Genomic DNA, 13,933 nt, shown 5'->3' with positions numbered 1-13,933 from the left:
TGGAAGAAATATGCATAAAGTGGCTTAAAACAAATCTGTGGTCCTTCTGGATTACAAAGCATTTCTACAGCATGCAACAGCTTTGTTGTATACAAACAAATGCCAATAATCTCTGCTCAAAAGGAACAGTAGACCTATGACAGATATTAAAGGAGGTTGTAGAGAGGTGGGTGTTGATCTCTTCACCCAAGTGACAGGTGACAGGATGAGGGGGAATGGCCTCAAGCTGCACCAGGGCAGGTTCAGATTAGACATTAGGAAAAAGTTCTTCCCCAAAAGGGGCACTGGAACAGGCTGCCCAGGGGGGTGGCTGAGTCACCGAACCTGGATGTGTTTAAAAGACGGGTAGATGAGGTGCTCAGGGATATGGGTTAGTAGAGGATGGGTAAGGTCTTTTCCAATCTTGTGATTCTGTGATTCTGTGAAAAATAACCTGCAAAACTCCATTATTCTCAGTGATGTGCAGGAATGGAAAGGATGATGAGAAGAATGGCAATTGTGAAGTATTGAATCTCTTGCTGCATCAGTCACAGCCAGAACAGATATATTCAGTGCCCACAGAAATGGAAGAATTACAAATTTGGAAAGGAAACCATACTGCTCGGGACACCACATGCCTCTTTGCAGACTGTGGTCCTTACACTGCAGGCACCTGGGCTCTCACAGTCAACAGAGAAGTGCCACCAGAAACATTGATGGGGCTGAGGAAGCTGGGGCACTGCATTCACCCTTCACATTAGCTTTGGTAAGTGGGCAGACAAAATGCATTTTACGATGGAAAAATGCAAACGTGACCACAGCCATACCTCGTTTTGTTATCACCTTTTGCATGCTGCTTGTTTGATTGATTTTTTTTATGATTAAATTCTAATTAAGAAACATACCACGTAGAAATTTTTGTACCTGCATGACCATACAGGTAAGCATAATCACATAATTTTTTACGGTGAAGAGAGATGTTGAAATTTCCTACTTAACTGGAACACAAGCTTAATTCATCTGGGGTCACAGATAATGGCGTAGGACTAGCCTGACTTTGCAGAAAATGCATGGATCGTGTGGTGATTAAAATCCTTTACAGAATACAATTTCTTCTTCTTCCACTCTGGACTCCTGTAAGTTATTCTGGTCTCTTGTAGAGGCCTGTGCTGGCAATTCTGCTTATCAGTGTGGCACCCCAGAGTTTGACTAGAGACCACCACAGTACCTAGGCTACACCAGGAGTGCAGAAGTTTTAAAATTTACATAGCTGTCAAAACCATCATTTATTTAATTTTTTCAAATTTCTTGTCAGTATTGCTTTCTTCTAATTTACCCTTTTCAACCTGATTTGTTTCTCATCTCACTTCACCTTTCTACATTTTAGCCACATCCATACTACTTGTACAGCAATTTTCAGCTTCAAGAAAGCTTGCTGTCTAGAAATCCAAGCTGTGCAATAAGGGACATCAGAAAAAAAGAAAAAGGTTATTATAGCAGTTAAAATACATTAATGAGAACAGTCTGCAACAACTGCTAAAAAATATCTCTATGAAGCTAATTCAATAGAGATGTTGTTATAAATCATGAAATAGACATTACTGTTTTGGCACACCTACTAAACTTAGAATCATTGAATCATTTAGGTTGAAAAAGTCCTTTAAGATCATGAGGTCCCACCATCAACCTAGTACTGCCAAGTCGACCACTAAAGCATGTCCCTAAGCATTATATCTACATGCCTTTTAAATACCTTCAGGGGTGGTGACTCCACCACTTCCCTGGGTAGCCTGTTCCAGTGTTTGACAAGCCTCTTGGTGAAGAAATTTTTCCTAATATTCTATCTAAACCTCCCCTGGCGCAACTTGATGCCACTTCCTCTTGTCATATTGCTCATTACTTGGGAGTAATGACACCACACGACACCTCACAACAACCTCCTTTGAAGCAGCTGTAGAGAACAATAAGGTCTCCCGTCAGCCCCCTCTTCTGCCAAGTAAACAAACTCAGTTCCTTCAGCCACTCCTCATAAGACTTGTGTTCCAGACCCTATACCAGTGTCGTTGGTGCTCCAGACCCTGTACCAGTGTCATTGCCCTTCTCTGGACACGCTCCAGCAGCTCAAATTCCTTCTTGTACTGAGGGGCCCAAAACTGAACACAGCATTTGAGGTGTGGCCTCACCAGAGCTGAGGACAGAGGCATGATCACTTCCCTCCTGCTGCTGTCCCCACGATTCCTGATACCGGCCAGGATGCTGTTGGCTGCTTTGGCCACCTGGGCACACTGCTGGCTCATGTTCAGGGGGCTGTCAACCGGCACCCCCAGGTCCTATTCTGCCAGGCAGCTTTCCAGCCACTCTTCCCCAAGCCTGTAGCGCTGCATGGGGTGGTTGTGATTGAAGTGCAGGACCTGGCACTCAGCCTTGTTGAAACTCATACAGTTGGTCTCGGCCCATTGATCCTGCCTGCCCACTTCTCATCACATCTACTGAAGTTTTCTAGCATCCAGAAGACAAGAGTCCATAACTCTTCTCAATGTGATAAAGGGTGCCATAAAAAGCCTCTTAATCACTTAGTTGAGGATACTGACAAAAAATATGGCATGGCCATGGTTAAATGTATTTTTTATTAATGAGCAAATACAACAATTCACCATATTTCTTTCAAAGTAGTAATAGATGCATCTGCTTTGCTATTTGAACCAGTTAGGCCGAGTGTCAAATAAATAAACAAACCACCCCCCACGCCCCCCCAAGCAATAAATTAATTAAACCCAGAATGAAGGCAAAATCACCCACCCTAATACCAGTTTTATGGAGAAGCCCTTTGACAGGTTACTTCAAGCCACTTCAGCTGCCTTAGATTTTCATCACTGGTACAGGTCAGAAGGCAAATTAAAAGCAATAATAAAGACTGAAAGGTCTCAACATAACTATTTACTCTTGCCTCTATTCTGCCCTTTCAACCACTGCTATCCACTTTATTCAGGTTCAGAGCTGAGTATTCCCCTCAGTCTAGTATTAAGAGATTTTTCAATTGTTTAGGTGAAATAGCAGGTTTAAATGGCTGAGAAACGCAATGGAGGAGATGCTATCATCAACTTTCCCATTATGGCAGGCAATGCTCCTACACATTAAACCTGAGCAGTTAGCCCTCTTTACGAGGCAATGTGTTTGTTTAAGATTGCACATTCTTTGGAAGCATTTTATACTACACAAAACATATACTAAAGGCTGGTTTCTGATCCCTGGTCTCCATTCAGAGTATCATAAAGCAAAACATTCCTACTTGTTGGCGCTCAGTTGGACTTCTATTGAAGTCAATGAAAACTCTGCTATTGATTTCCACATGAGCAAGACCTCAAACATCTATCAGAATACTCCTCATAGAAGTCTTGCTCTGTGAGGAAGAAGAAACTAGAATCCTTCAGCTAAATCCTGATAACAACCCTCTACAGACAATAGCAGAAATTACACCAGCCTGAAAAATACATAGTCAGTGTCTCTCTGGACTTTTACCTCATGGTGCATTTTATGCCTTTATATAGAAAATCAAAGAATGCACTGGAGAAGGGAGGTTCAGAGATTACACAGTAACTGTGTACATACAGGAGTATGAAACACATATTTCAGGAATGTATTTTGTCAACCTGCACACTCCACATGTAGAAGCACAGCATGCTGCATGCCTCCTGCACAGCTAGCGGTACAAGGTCTCACCTCTTGCACTTTTCAGGATAATTACTGACCCACAGCAGCAATCACAGAGAAATTGGGCATTTGGGTACTGTGCCAGACATGTAGCAGGCTGTCCTGGAGTCAACAAGGTATATGAGTGTCACCCTTCACATACAGCTTCTGGTTTGAAAACGAGCTCAAAGTTTTATTTGGGACTTTAGCATTAGCTTTTGCTAAGGGCTTCAAAGATACTCAAACAGTGGGAGCCACTGAAAAGAGCTTCAATGTCATGAGACTCCCTGGTAAGCTAGAAAGCCTGCACTGGCCTCTTATCCCAGGCTACCTGCCCTTTTCTTGGGGACATGAAGTCATGGTAGTAAATGCGCCATGGAAATGATCTTCCCAGGGAAGTCCACTGCAAATAAACCCTTGCCTGGTTTGCAGTAGCTTCCCAAAGTCAGTGTGACTGGAGAACTTTAATTCCATGAACCACAGGCAAGATCAAGACGACAGGCTGTGGGTCTGTTTATAAATCTCAAATCTGGTTAGCTCTGTACATAGTCACTGGCTCAGTCTACTGCACAAATATGCCCTAAGCATTAAAGGTCTGTCTTCCACTCTTCACAGCTCAGTATATCCCAGCCTACATTATAATATCCTCTGCCTGGAGGGAGGCATTAGCCTTTGATAGTTAGAGAATCATAGACTAAGTTAGGCTTCACCTCATGAGGTCATCAAGCTCAACCTCCAGCTCAAAGCAGTGATAACTTAAAACCTAGATCAATTGTTCAGGGCCAAGCCCAGTCAAATTCAACATCTCAGAGGATGGAGATTTGACAGTCCTTCCAGGCACTTGCTCTGGTGTTCAGCTACCCTCATCCTGAAAATTTATTTCCTTATGCCCAGTCAGAAAAGTGTGCCATAGCACAGACATAAATAAACTGCTGGGACAAGTCATAGCCTGGAAAGTTTGCTGTTTGATGACAGCTACCTGCATAGTGGGACAATATTTCCAATTTAACAAAAAGCTTTGGGGTGTACTCCAAACTCTCTTTTCTCTTTTTTTTTTTTGTTTTTTTTTTGTTTCCTCTCTTAATCTTATTACCAAATGGCTTTTCTGCACCAGACCAAGTTGCCTGGTCCTCACACACAGCAGGAAATTTAATGCTGCCAGTCTCAAGAGGATGCAGCTCAACTACTTTCTACTATTATTTTCCTGTTGCACTCCTGAGAGTGAGGCAGATTAGATGTGCTTGATGCACTCAAGCCTTGCATGTGTGTTTGTGGAGAACAGTCTACATAGTTTTGTTTTCTCCAAACTAGGCTGCAGTAATACCACACGCAAGACTTGGGTAAACCGGTCACACTGAAGTCTGATCTTCACATTGATGAGCATGGATAATAAATCTAGAAAGAAAAATAAAGCTACAGTCATAGAAATATGATCAGAAATGTGCCCTGAGTATAAATCTGGAACTTCACTCTTCAGTATTACAGTTTTGTTAACTGACCTGTGAGTTTTTCCAGAACATCAAATCCATGTTTCAGAGCAATGATATCAAGAAAAGAGACTGTGCCATCTTCAAACCTAAAGAATGAAACAAATGAGCACAGTAAACAAATCATGCAGCTGTGGTACACATTTTAAATCTATTTAGTAGTATTTAGTTAGTATTTTATAACACAGAGAGTAGGAACTCTTCCCTTAGGGATTAATCTTCCCATCTTGTAGTGTCCTATGCAGCAAAATTATATTCTTCAAAGCTACAGAGGTTCATATAAACAGTTGCTTGCTCAGATAAATGTTGTATTTCCCCCTGTGTGAGCTACTGTTGGGTTTGGATTTTGAGAGCAATGGCTAACAGTTATGTCTTAGGAGCTCATGTCAGTCACAAGGTCTTAAGTTACCTTCTGACAATGTCAGAAGATGTCAGGAATAGGTAAGGAGACAGGCAAAGACTTTGTGTCTGTACACAAGTGAGGGAAAACATGCATCCCCTGCCAACAGGTCTTTCAGTGGAAACACCAAATGGAAACAAAAATGCCAGATTTGGGAAACTACTGCAGCCATTCCCACAGTTCAGAAGGAGAAGGAGGAGCTCCAAAATGGGGATGTATTCAGGAAGTGGTGCCCAAGAGAATCTGAAAGGGCCAAAGTGACACCATCTCAAGCATCAAAACAGGCTCTGTGTGCACTGCATGAAGTCCACAAGAAGTTCTAGGGAGGGAATCGTTCAGCCTGCTTTACCACAAAGGGCAATGAAAAATAATGCTGACAACTGATCATGCCAAAACTCTGCAGAACTCATTATCATGTAAGGCTGAACCTGGGGTTACAGCAAGCCTCTAAGAAGAAGAGACCTATCTCCAAAACTGTAACAGTCGATGCTGGAAATTAACCCACAGCAACAAACCTAAGTCCAAGGGTTCAAGTTCAAATTTAACTCTCACCATGAGGATGAGACCTTCCTAGTAACCTGGTGTTCCCTAAATCTTTCTCAGGAAGGGCTGCTGCTGATGTCCACACTGAAAAATGACTGGACAATGTGGAACACAACTTAGGCAAAAATACTTTATATGCATACAAAACAGGTAAGAAAATAGGGATTACTTATTTTTTTCCCCCTGGATATATCATTTTTCATAATGCATGTAAAAAGCATTTGGTACCACAATTAAATATATATTGTGAAAAGGCTCAAAGGTTAAAAATGTCAGACTTCAAGTGCTTTTTCTTTAATAAAGTAAACCTCAAGAGAATAGCATAATAGCTCCTATTTCTACAGCGATTTTTCTCACTTATCTCCTATTTAATTTTTCTATAGTTGCCACATAATTTAAACATTGCAAGTGACACTGTCAGGTGAAGGACATGTAAGGTTCTCAAAAAAATTTGGTGAAGTCCCACACAAAAGAATAATGCAAGAGTACTGAGTATATGCAGTAGTATGTTCAGCTGGGATGAAAGAAGACAGATAAGAGGCAGCAAATAATTATCAACCAAGTGGTAAGGGAAAGTGTTGGACTGCTAAAAGAATGAATGGCCCAAAAGAGACCAGTCGCGCTCACGTATTTCAACACAAAACAAGCCAAAGAATCCTCCTTACAAATTTCTGAATCTCGTTCAGTAACAGCTGATACCAAAGCCAATCACTTCTGAACTTGATGGAAGAACCCTCGCTGGCTGTCGGTGATGAAATTTAACATGGCCACTTGTGATTTGAACGAGATCTAACACCACGAACATTGTCACAGGGACCCGTGGATTGGCATCTGAGGGAAGCAATACTCTATCCAAAAAGCCAGAAAAATTGGGAGAGGAGAAGGATGAAGAGATAAGGCAAATGCTAACAGTGGTTTTGGAATTAAATGCAGAAAAACATTAAAAATTTGCACTGGCTGCAGGAAATGTCACAGTGGTCCCATACAGCTGCCAAGGAGAGATTACAGAAAGGCACCATGAGGGGGAATTGACCTGCCCGGCTCAGTTACTGGCAATGGCTCACAAAGCAAAGAAAACGCTGGGAACTGAAGCCAGCGAAGAGTCCATCAAGAAGGCTGCACAACCCTCAGCAACCTTATTGTTATCAGAATGGAAAGGTACTTGTAAGGTCAACCAAGGTGCCAGCCTAGATCTTCAAAGGCCTCCGAATTCTACCTATGGTAAAAGGGGAAGCGAAAATTGGATTTCTGTTCATTAGATGTGATTATTAACTAAGCAAACAGCTGAAGTACATCCACTGCTAAGCAATAGAAGACAGGCATGAACTGTGTTAAGACCTTAAAGATTTTCAGGGATATAGTCCAGAGCTTAGGAATCTCTTTCTGCTCAGAAAAAAAAAAGAAAGGAAACACACTTGTGGGGGGTTGATCAAATATTATGCTCCAGAACAGCACAATTGCTATGGCGGTACAAGCATCCAGCATTGTTTTGTCAAATCCACATTATTTATTCTTTCTGTGTCACAAAAAAAAAAAAAAAAAAAAAAAAAAGCCTGCTGGGAGCTTCACTGCAAGAACCAGAAACCAGAAAAAAAATTGAAAATAATGCTTAAAAATATTTGCTCAAAGATCTGGGCAGGTCCCTCTTTCTACAATTTAGATACGGACTATTTTGTAACATTCCTCTCTTGCATTTTGTATGTCCATATGCCCTCCTCTACTTCTTCATTACCAGCTTTCCATTTCTGATGAAGAAAACACTAATATTTAGCAATTCTTATAATATCTATATTTACACTTCCAGTGCACTTGACTCTTACATATATCCTTCAGATTTACTAAACACCTGATGTGCAATTTCATGGAAAGCTGCCATCTCCCCCATACTTCCAGCTATTGAATCATTTTACTTTATCCCCAGAAAAACAGGAATCACCCATAAATTCTGATATTTAGCAAATCTATACATTCTAGTATTTAACAAATTAAGACTTGTGTGCTATAGCAATTTTACTGAGTACTATGGCAAAACATGATACTGTGAAGGGGAGCTATTCCCCTCTTGGGACACAGAGCGCTCCCTCCCAGAATATTTAACTGTATTCAGGATCTGGAACAAACATGCTCCCTGCATGGCAAAACACTGCCTTCAATGCTTGTTTTTCTGTTTGATGCAATTGATCCTTCAAATAAATTGTTTCCTCACTTAATGGTAGTTCTAGTGTTAAAATAATCAGTTTAGGATGGAGTTCATTTGAATGCTGGTCTAGAAGCCATTTACTGAAGTAAGGGTTTTGCAGCTGATGATGCATAAAGGATACTTACAAAGCCTAATACTGCAGAATACCAACCCAAGAAACAACAAGCTTATCTCTCTTATCTAGTTCTTATTATAATTGATCCTACTTAATCACGTCTGGGATGAGCTCGATTGCTCAGTTGATTGTGTTTGTGAAAAGCTGATAGCATTGCACTGTCAACCTGCTCCCTGGCAAACTGGTTAAACAGCTCATAGCATAATGAAGAACAGAGCAGCCTGCCTGCATCCATCAAGGTGTTAGGAAGCAGATGAGCTGCTCTTCTTTTCCAAGTCACACAAGAGCTCTGTTTCTAGAAGCAGCAATCTTTCCTTTGAGCATGAGAAAGAACTATTTCTTACAGAGAGAGGCTAGACCTTCTTTGGGTCCTTGTTCTATTGGTTGTGACAATTCTCTGTTAGGCTTCTGCACATAAACTTCATTTTCTAAAGGCACTATCTCACACTTGAGAGTAAAGTAAGTGCAAAAAGTAAGGAAACTGCGACACCTGGAGCAGTTTGAATTTGCTCTCTCAGCCAGGTTTCCTTTACATGGAAATACGATGCCAACAGTCATGGCCTGGGCAGATGCGATCAGAAAGAAAGCACTTAAACAACTTACGTTTAAGGAGAGGACTTATGAGTAAAATCTGGTGGAAGACAAAAATATTTCCCTGGAGTTGGACAGCACTCACTTCAGTCAGGAGCTCAAAAAGTCCCTCAGGACCAATCAGGCAATGCTGAGGTGGTAAAACATCCAGCGTACCAACGTAAGCTATTCTGTATACGGACAGTACACAAGACACAGCTTTTAGGTATTTTGGGTGGGTGCACCTGCCTCCAGACTGTGGGAAGGCTGACTACCTCAGAAAGTAGATGAGTGATTCAGCTGTTTTTTTCAATTCATTTATCAAAGTAAATCCAGACACAGAGCCACCACATGTATGATTTCTGTCCAGAATACAGCTCAGAGCTTTGAAACTTTGATACAAATCCCATCACAAGGTCAAACACCAATCCTGCTCATTTGAGAGCATCGCTGAGTCAATGCAAAGTGCAATGAAGGAGCATGAAGTGGGGATCATCACTGTCAGCCAGCTTCCACTCTCTTTTACACCGGGGTAATGACTCCATCTAGGTCAAATGAGCAGAAGTCATTCCTGAGTTTCTAAAGCAGGTAAAAGTGAAACAAAATCCACAGAGAAGACACACTTCTTGAATAAGCTGCTTTGCTTTTCTTTCTTCTTTTTTATAAACATTCCTCAAGAGTGGAGCTGTCCTTTGAAGTGAGATGTTACACGAGTTCCTTTCATCTTTTCAATTCATTTATTTTCATCTAATTAAAAAGTACAACAATGCAGAGAGGTTCTTGGTATGCATTCAAAAGTAGTTCATTCCAATCTTATTTCTCACCTCTTAAAAATATTCTCTATCACCTCCACATGAAACAACTGTCTTGGCAAATTCAATTTTTACATTTTATACATTTACCTGTTTATTCTATATTGACATTTTCTGCAGTTACAATAGCAGCAAGGGTATACAGTGTCACGCTTATGGCTGTAGGAACAGACTGTTTTCAGTCACATCCGTGTTCTTGGGCTAGTAATTGCCATCTCTGATATTAGCAGGGGAATGGATCTTAATTGGTCTCTCTGCTTTCCAGCATCAAAACCAACATTTGCAAAGGAGCTATATTTGTTTTGCTTTTCTTTAACATCAAATACATAATTACTGGCCTGTTCTGCTCTTCAGCACATGCATCAGCTCCTCCTGAGACAAAGTTCTCAGGTACCTTTCCAGGGTGTTTGATGCTCTCCTGAGGTCATATTTGCCCCAGTCTGGCTTTGACTCCCACAGATGATGCTCTTCATTATTTAGCAATTTGCCTGTTGTCCCTATCAGTCACTTTCCAAACTGGGTGAAAGCCACATTAACACCAACAATTGAATTTTAAGGCAGCATCATGCAAAATCAAGCATTTACCTGGGGGCTTTCTGATGCTTTAGTAGTACAACCTTTGGAAGAGGATCTGATCCCCAGACCACTAACCTCAGGTACATGCTCTCTCTGGAATAAATATCCTTGTCTCATATGGTGCCTGCCACTGAAGTAAAATTAGGAGACAGCCCATTGTAGTGGACATGTATGCTCTCATTAAATAGTGCTTTTGCAATAATCCAACTTTTGCGTAACTGCCAGCACAGAAGCATGATACAGCAAGCCAAGAATTTAAATGCTAGGAGAGCAGTAATAAATTATAGACCTCTGAATAAGACACCTACCCTCACCACTTCAGCAACTCTTTTTTACTTCTGTTAGTGGCACATTACACGTTCTTGAGTGATGATTGTTTCACACATAAAGAAAGGAGAATGCTTATCCAGTGCTCAAACAACTGCCACATGTGGAGGTGAAAACTGAATGAATAAATCAATCCATTTTTATTTCTCAAATGTCCCTGTGCATCTGTCCCTTATGTACAATTTGGTGAACTTCTAATTGGTAACTTTGCTCACTACCTACATCTAGAAAAACCTTACCCTTTCACACAGGAACAGTAAGGATCCTTGAGCCTGTTACTCAAATCTGGCTGAATGACACATTTTGATTTTGCAGATTCTCAGCTCCTCATGGCTCTGGCTTTCAGCAAAAATCCTGTAACTATACATCACAACTACTTTCAACTGTGTGCAATTTTAAAATAAAATTCAATTTCTCTTATTAATAACATTTTTGTGGAAGTTTTGTACAGAAAGAGTGGTAAGGTGCTGTAACAGGCTGCCCAGAGAGATGGTGAATGCCCTGTCCCTGGAAGTGTTCAAGGGCAGGTTGGATGGGGCCCTGGGCAACCTTGTGTAGATCCAGGCCTGGAGGTTGGTGGTCCTGCCTGTGGCAGGGAGGGGTTGGAACTCTATGATCTTTGGGGTCCCTTCCAACCCATACTATTCTATGATTCTATGGTTCTATTTTAAAAAATACTGATACTAGTGCTTTGCCCTAAGCATTTAAATCATATAACAATGAATATGCTATATCTCAAGGATAACACATTTCCCCCACCAACACCTACAAAGATCCTCCAAAGGTTCCCTTCCTAATTCACATAATTGGCCAAAGTGGTTTTCTTGCATTAAGCAGAAAGAAGAAACAAAAGAAACTTTCTCTTTAAAATTCCATCATGCAGAGATATTTCCTTGAGGTATATATAATTTAAGTCTTCAGGAACATGAGACCTGCTGGTTAACTGGCCTCAAAGAATAATATGTTCAACTATCAGCTAGTTAGCTTGTGATTTATACTCATTCATCTTAACTTGTAACCTATTAATGTCAACAAGAGCTCCATTAAGGTGCAATTCAGTGTGAGCAAGTGTACTGCAAATGATTTCTGTATCTGTCTGAATATTTAACATTTGAAATGCATTATTCTCCCATGATTAAATATCAATAATCCAAATGTTCACACCTTTGCTTCCCATGGGAAGGTAATATTCAGATATAACCCCAAGTAATAGTTAAAGTGAGCAATTTGCAAAGTGTATTTGCATAAACTGCTCACTGATCAGTTAGGAGTAATGAATCTTTAATAAAAATTCAAAGCCCTTTCTTTGATTTTCTCCTTAGGAGGAAAGAAAGGGTGAAAGACATTCTGGAGATAAATTTTTCATGAGCAATAATGTGACCAGCTGTAATAATTTGTCCGTGTTCAGTATAAACAGGTTTGTTTATTTCCTCATGAAGATTGAGACAGGATCTTTCATCTTTAAATAGGTGCATTTGGGGACAAAGAATAACTTTGTAATCAGCTGCTAAAGACAAATCAATTAAAAATTTGGCAGACAAAAAAGGCTTCACTCGAACATGAATGTATGCTTAAAAATCCAGATGTCTAATCATGTGTGTCAGTGAGGCAGACCCAGTTCAATGGCCTCAGATAATGTTAGCCGTAACTTATCCTCACATAATAGAGAAAAGTCCCTATGATTGCCTTCCATCCTACAGGGTGGGCTCCATCCTACAGGAAGGTCTGTGCCTCCCAGCAGGGCTTACTGCAGTGCATAAGCCTTATTTCCACTGCACACAAAAGTGTATCCAGCAACACATTTGAGCACTTCATTTCTTCAGTTGGGGGTGGGTGGTGAAAAGACTTGTCTGATCCCATACAGAAAAGGTCTTTCTCTAGCAATAAACTCTTCCTGGACCTAATTTTCACAAGCCGTGTACACTCAAGATAAGCAGCGTCCATTGGGAGCTTCTTCACTGCTAAGCCCATCATGTTAAACCATTCCATGCTGAGCCATCACAGAATCTGTTAGGTTGGAAGGGACCTTTAGAGATCATCTAGTCCAACCCCCCTGCAGCAAGAGGGGACATCTTCACTAGCTCAGGTTGCTCAGAGCCCCATCAAGCCTGATCTTGATTATCTCCAGGGATGGGGCCTCCACTACCTCTCTGGGCAACCTGTTCCAGTGCATCACCACAAGATTTGTTCTTCCTTCATGGCAACCTGAGAACTAACTGAAAGAATTTCAAATGTTGTTACTGTCAGTAAGACACAGACTCAAAATCTGTTCATGATAGTGACACCACAAGAAAGAGAAAGGAGGTGGAGGAGTAAGGGTTCTCAGCAAAATTAATACTTTTGCTGCAACGCAGTAAGTTAAAAAAAAAAAGGAATAGAGCCTTTTTGTCTGACTTTAGCACTGCCTGTTCTATGAGTTTTCCAACTAAAAAAAGGAATACTAAACAGAGAAAGTTCCCAACTATACTCTTCTCATGCAGCTACAAACCAATCTAAGCCAAAACCCGTAGGGACAGGAGTGCACCTTGCAAATTCAGTTTCAACATCCATTGGGAGTGTGCAGAAACTCCTCAGGTCTTGCAAAATCACAGCGAACCTCCATTTCCAGATCTCCTGCCACTGGAAACCAGGGAGGTGTTGAAGGCATCACAGGTCAGCTGGACTCTGAACCACATGTCCACACGTCAGCTGCCTTCATGGGAAACTAGACTTCTTAGGGTCTTTCCACTCATCAGTGACACAGATTAAGTACAAGCAAGAAATTATTTTCCTTTTTATAAAGTGGAATGCCTGTTAAGTGCATGTCAGAAGCCTTCATGCATGTGCTGAATGTTTAATAGCTGTCAGCAAGAATGTAATTGTTACCTGTGTCGTCTTCTGATGCAAACGTGCACATACGCGGAACTGCCCGAACTGGATGGCATATGCCAACTACAAGTGGTAACAAGTACTGAGCAGCTAAATTCCATTAAACATATATAATATATACATACTATATATATATATATATATATACTAACAACACCCTGTGTATTCAGAGAGGCTGGCAGCTTGATAGGACTGGCATTATTAAATTACTGCTATAAAACAACTTAGGTTCAGAGTAAGGTCTGATTAGCTACTTTGCATGTTGAGACCTTTGTGATAACAGTAAAATAGTACAAGCAGAACGAGAAGAGACAAGTACAAGGAAGACTTCAGCTAATAAGGCTTTCCAGGCTACACATGAAACCT

At 40.9% G+C, this 13,933-nt stretch overlaps 1 protein-coding gene across 1 annotated transcript in view; it reads right to left on the bottom strand.

Annotated features, from left to right (window-relative positions):
• The window catches only part of MOCOS (molybdenum cofactor sulfurase), a gene marked incomplete at its 5' end in the record, with an annotated part of 232,679 nt that overhangs the window by 103,644 nt on the left and 115,102 nt on the right, over positions 1-13,933 (bottom strand). Inside the window, one exon of the mRNA XM_084280179.1 lies at positions 5,169-5,245. Within this exon, the coding sequence (XP_084136305.1) occupies positions 5,169-5,245 (77 nt within the window). The remainder of the gene's footprint in view (positions 1-5,168; positions 5,246-13,933) is intronic.

The sequence above is a fragment of the Gallinula chloropus genome, assembly GCF_964237585.1.
Source record: "Gallinula chloropus genome assembly, chromosome: 2".
NCBI lineage: Eukaryota > Metazoa > Chordata > Aves > Gruiformes > Rallidae > Gallinula > Gallinula chloropus.
The sequence above is the reverse complement of the archived record's forward strand: the minus strand, read 5'-3'. Positions and strand labels throughout refer to the sequence as shown.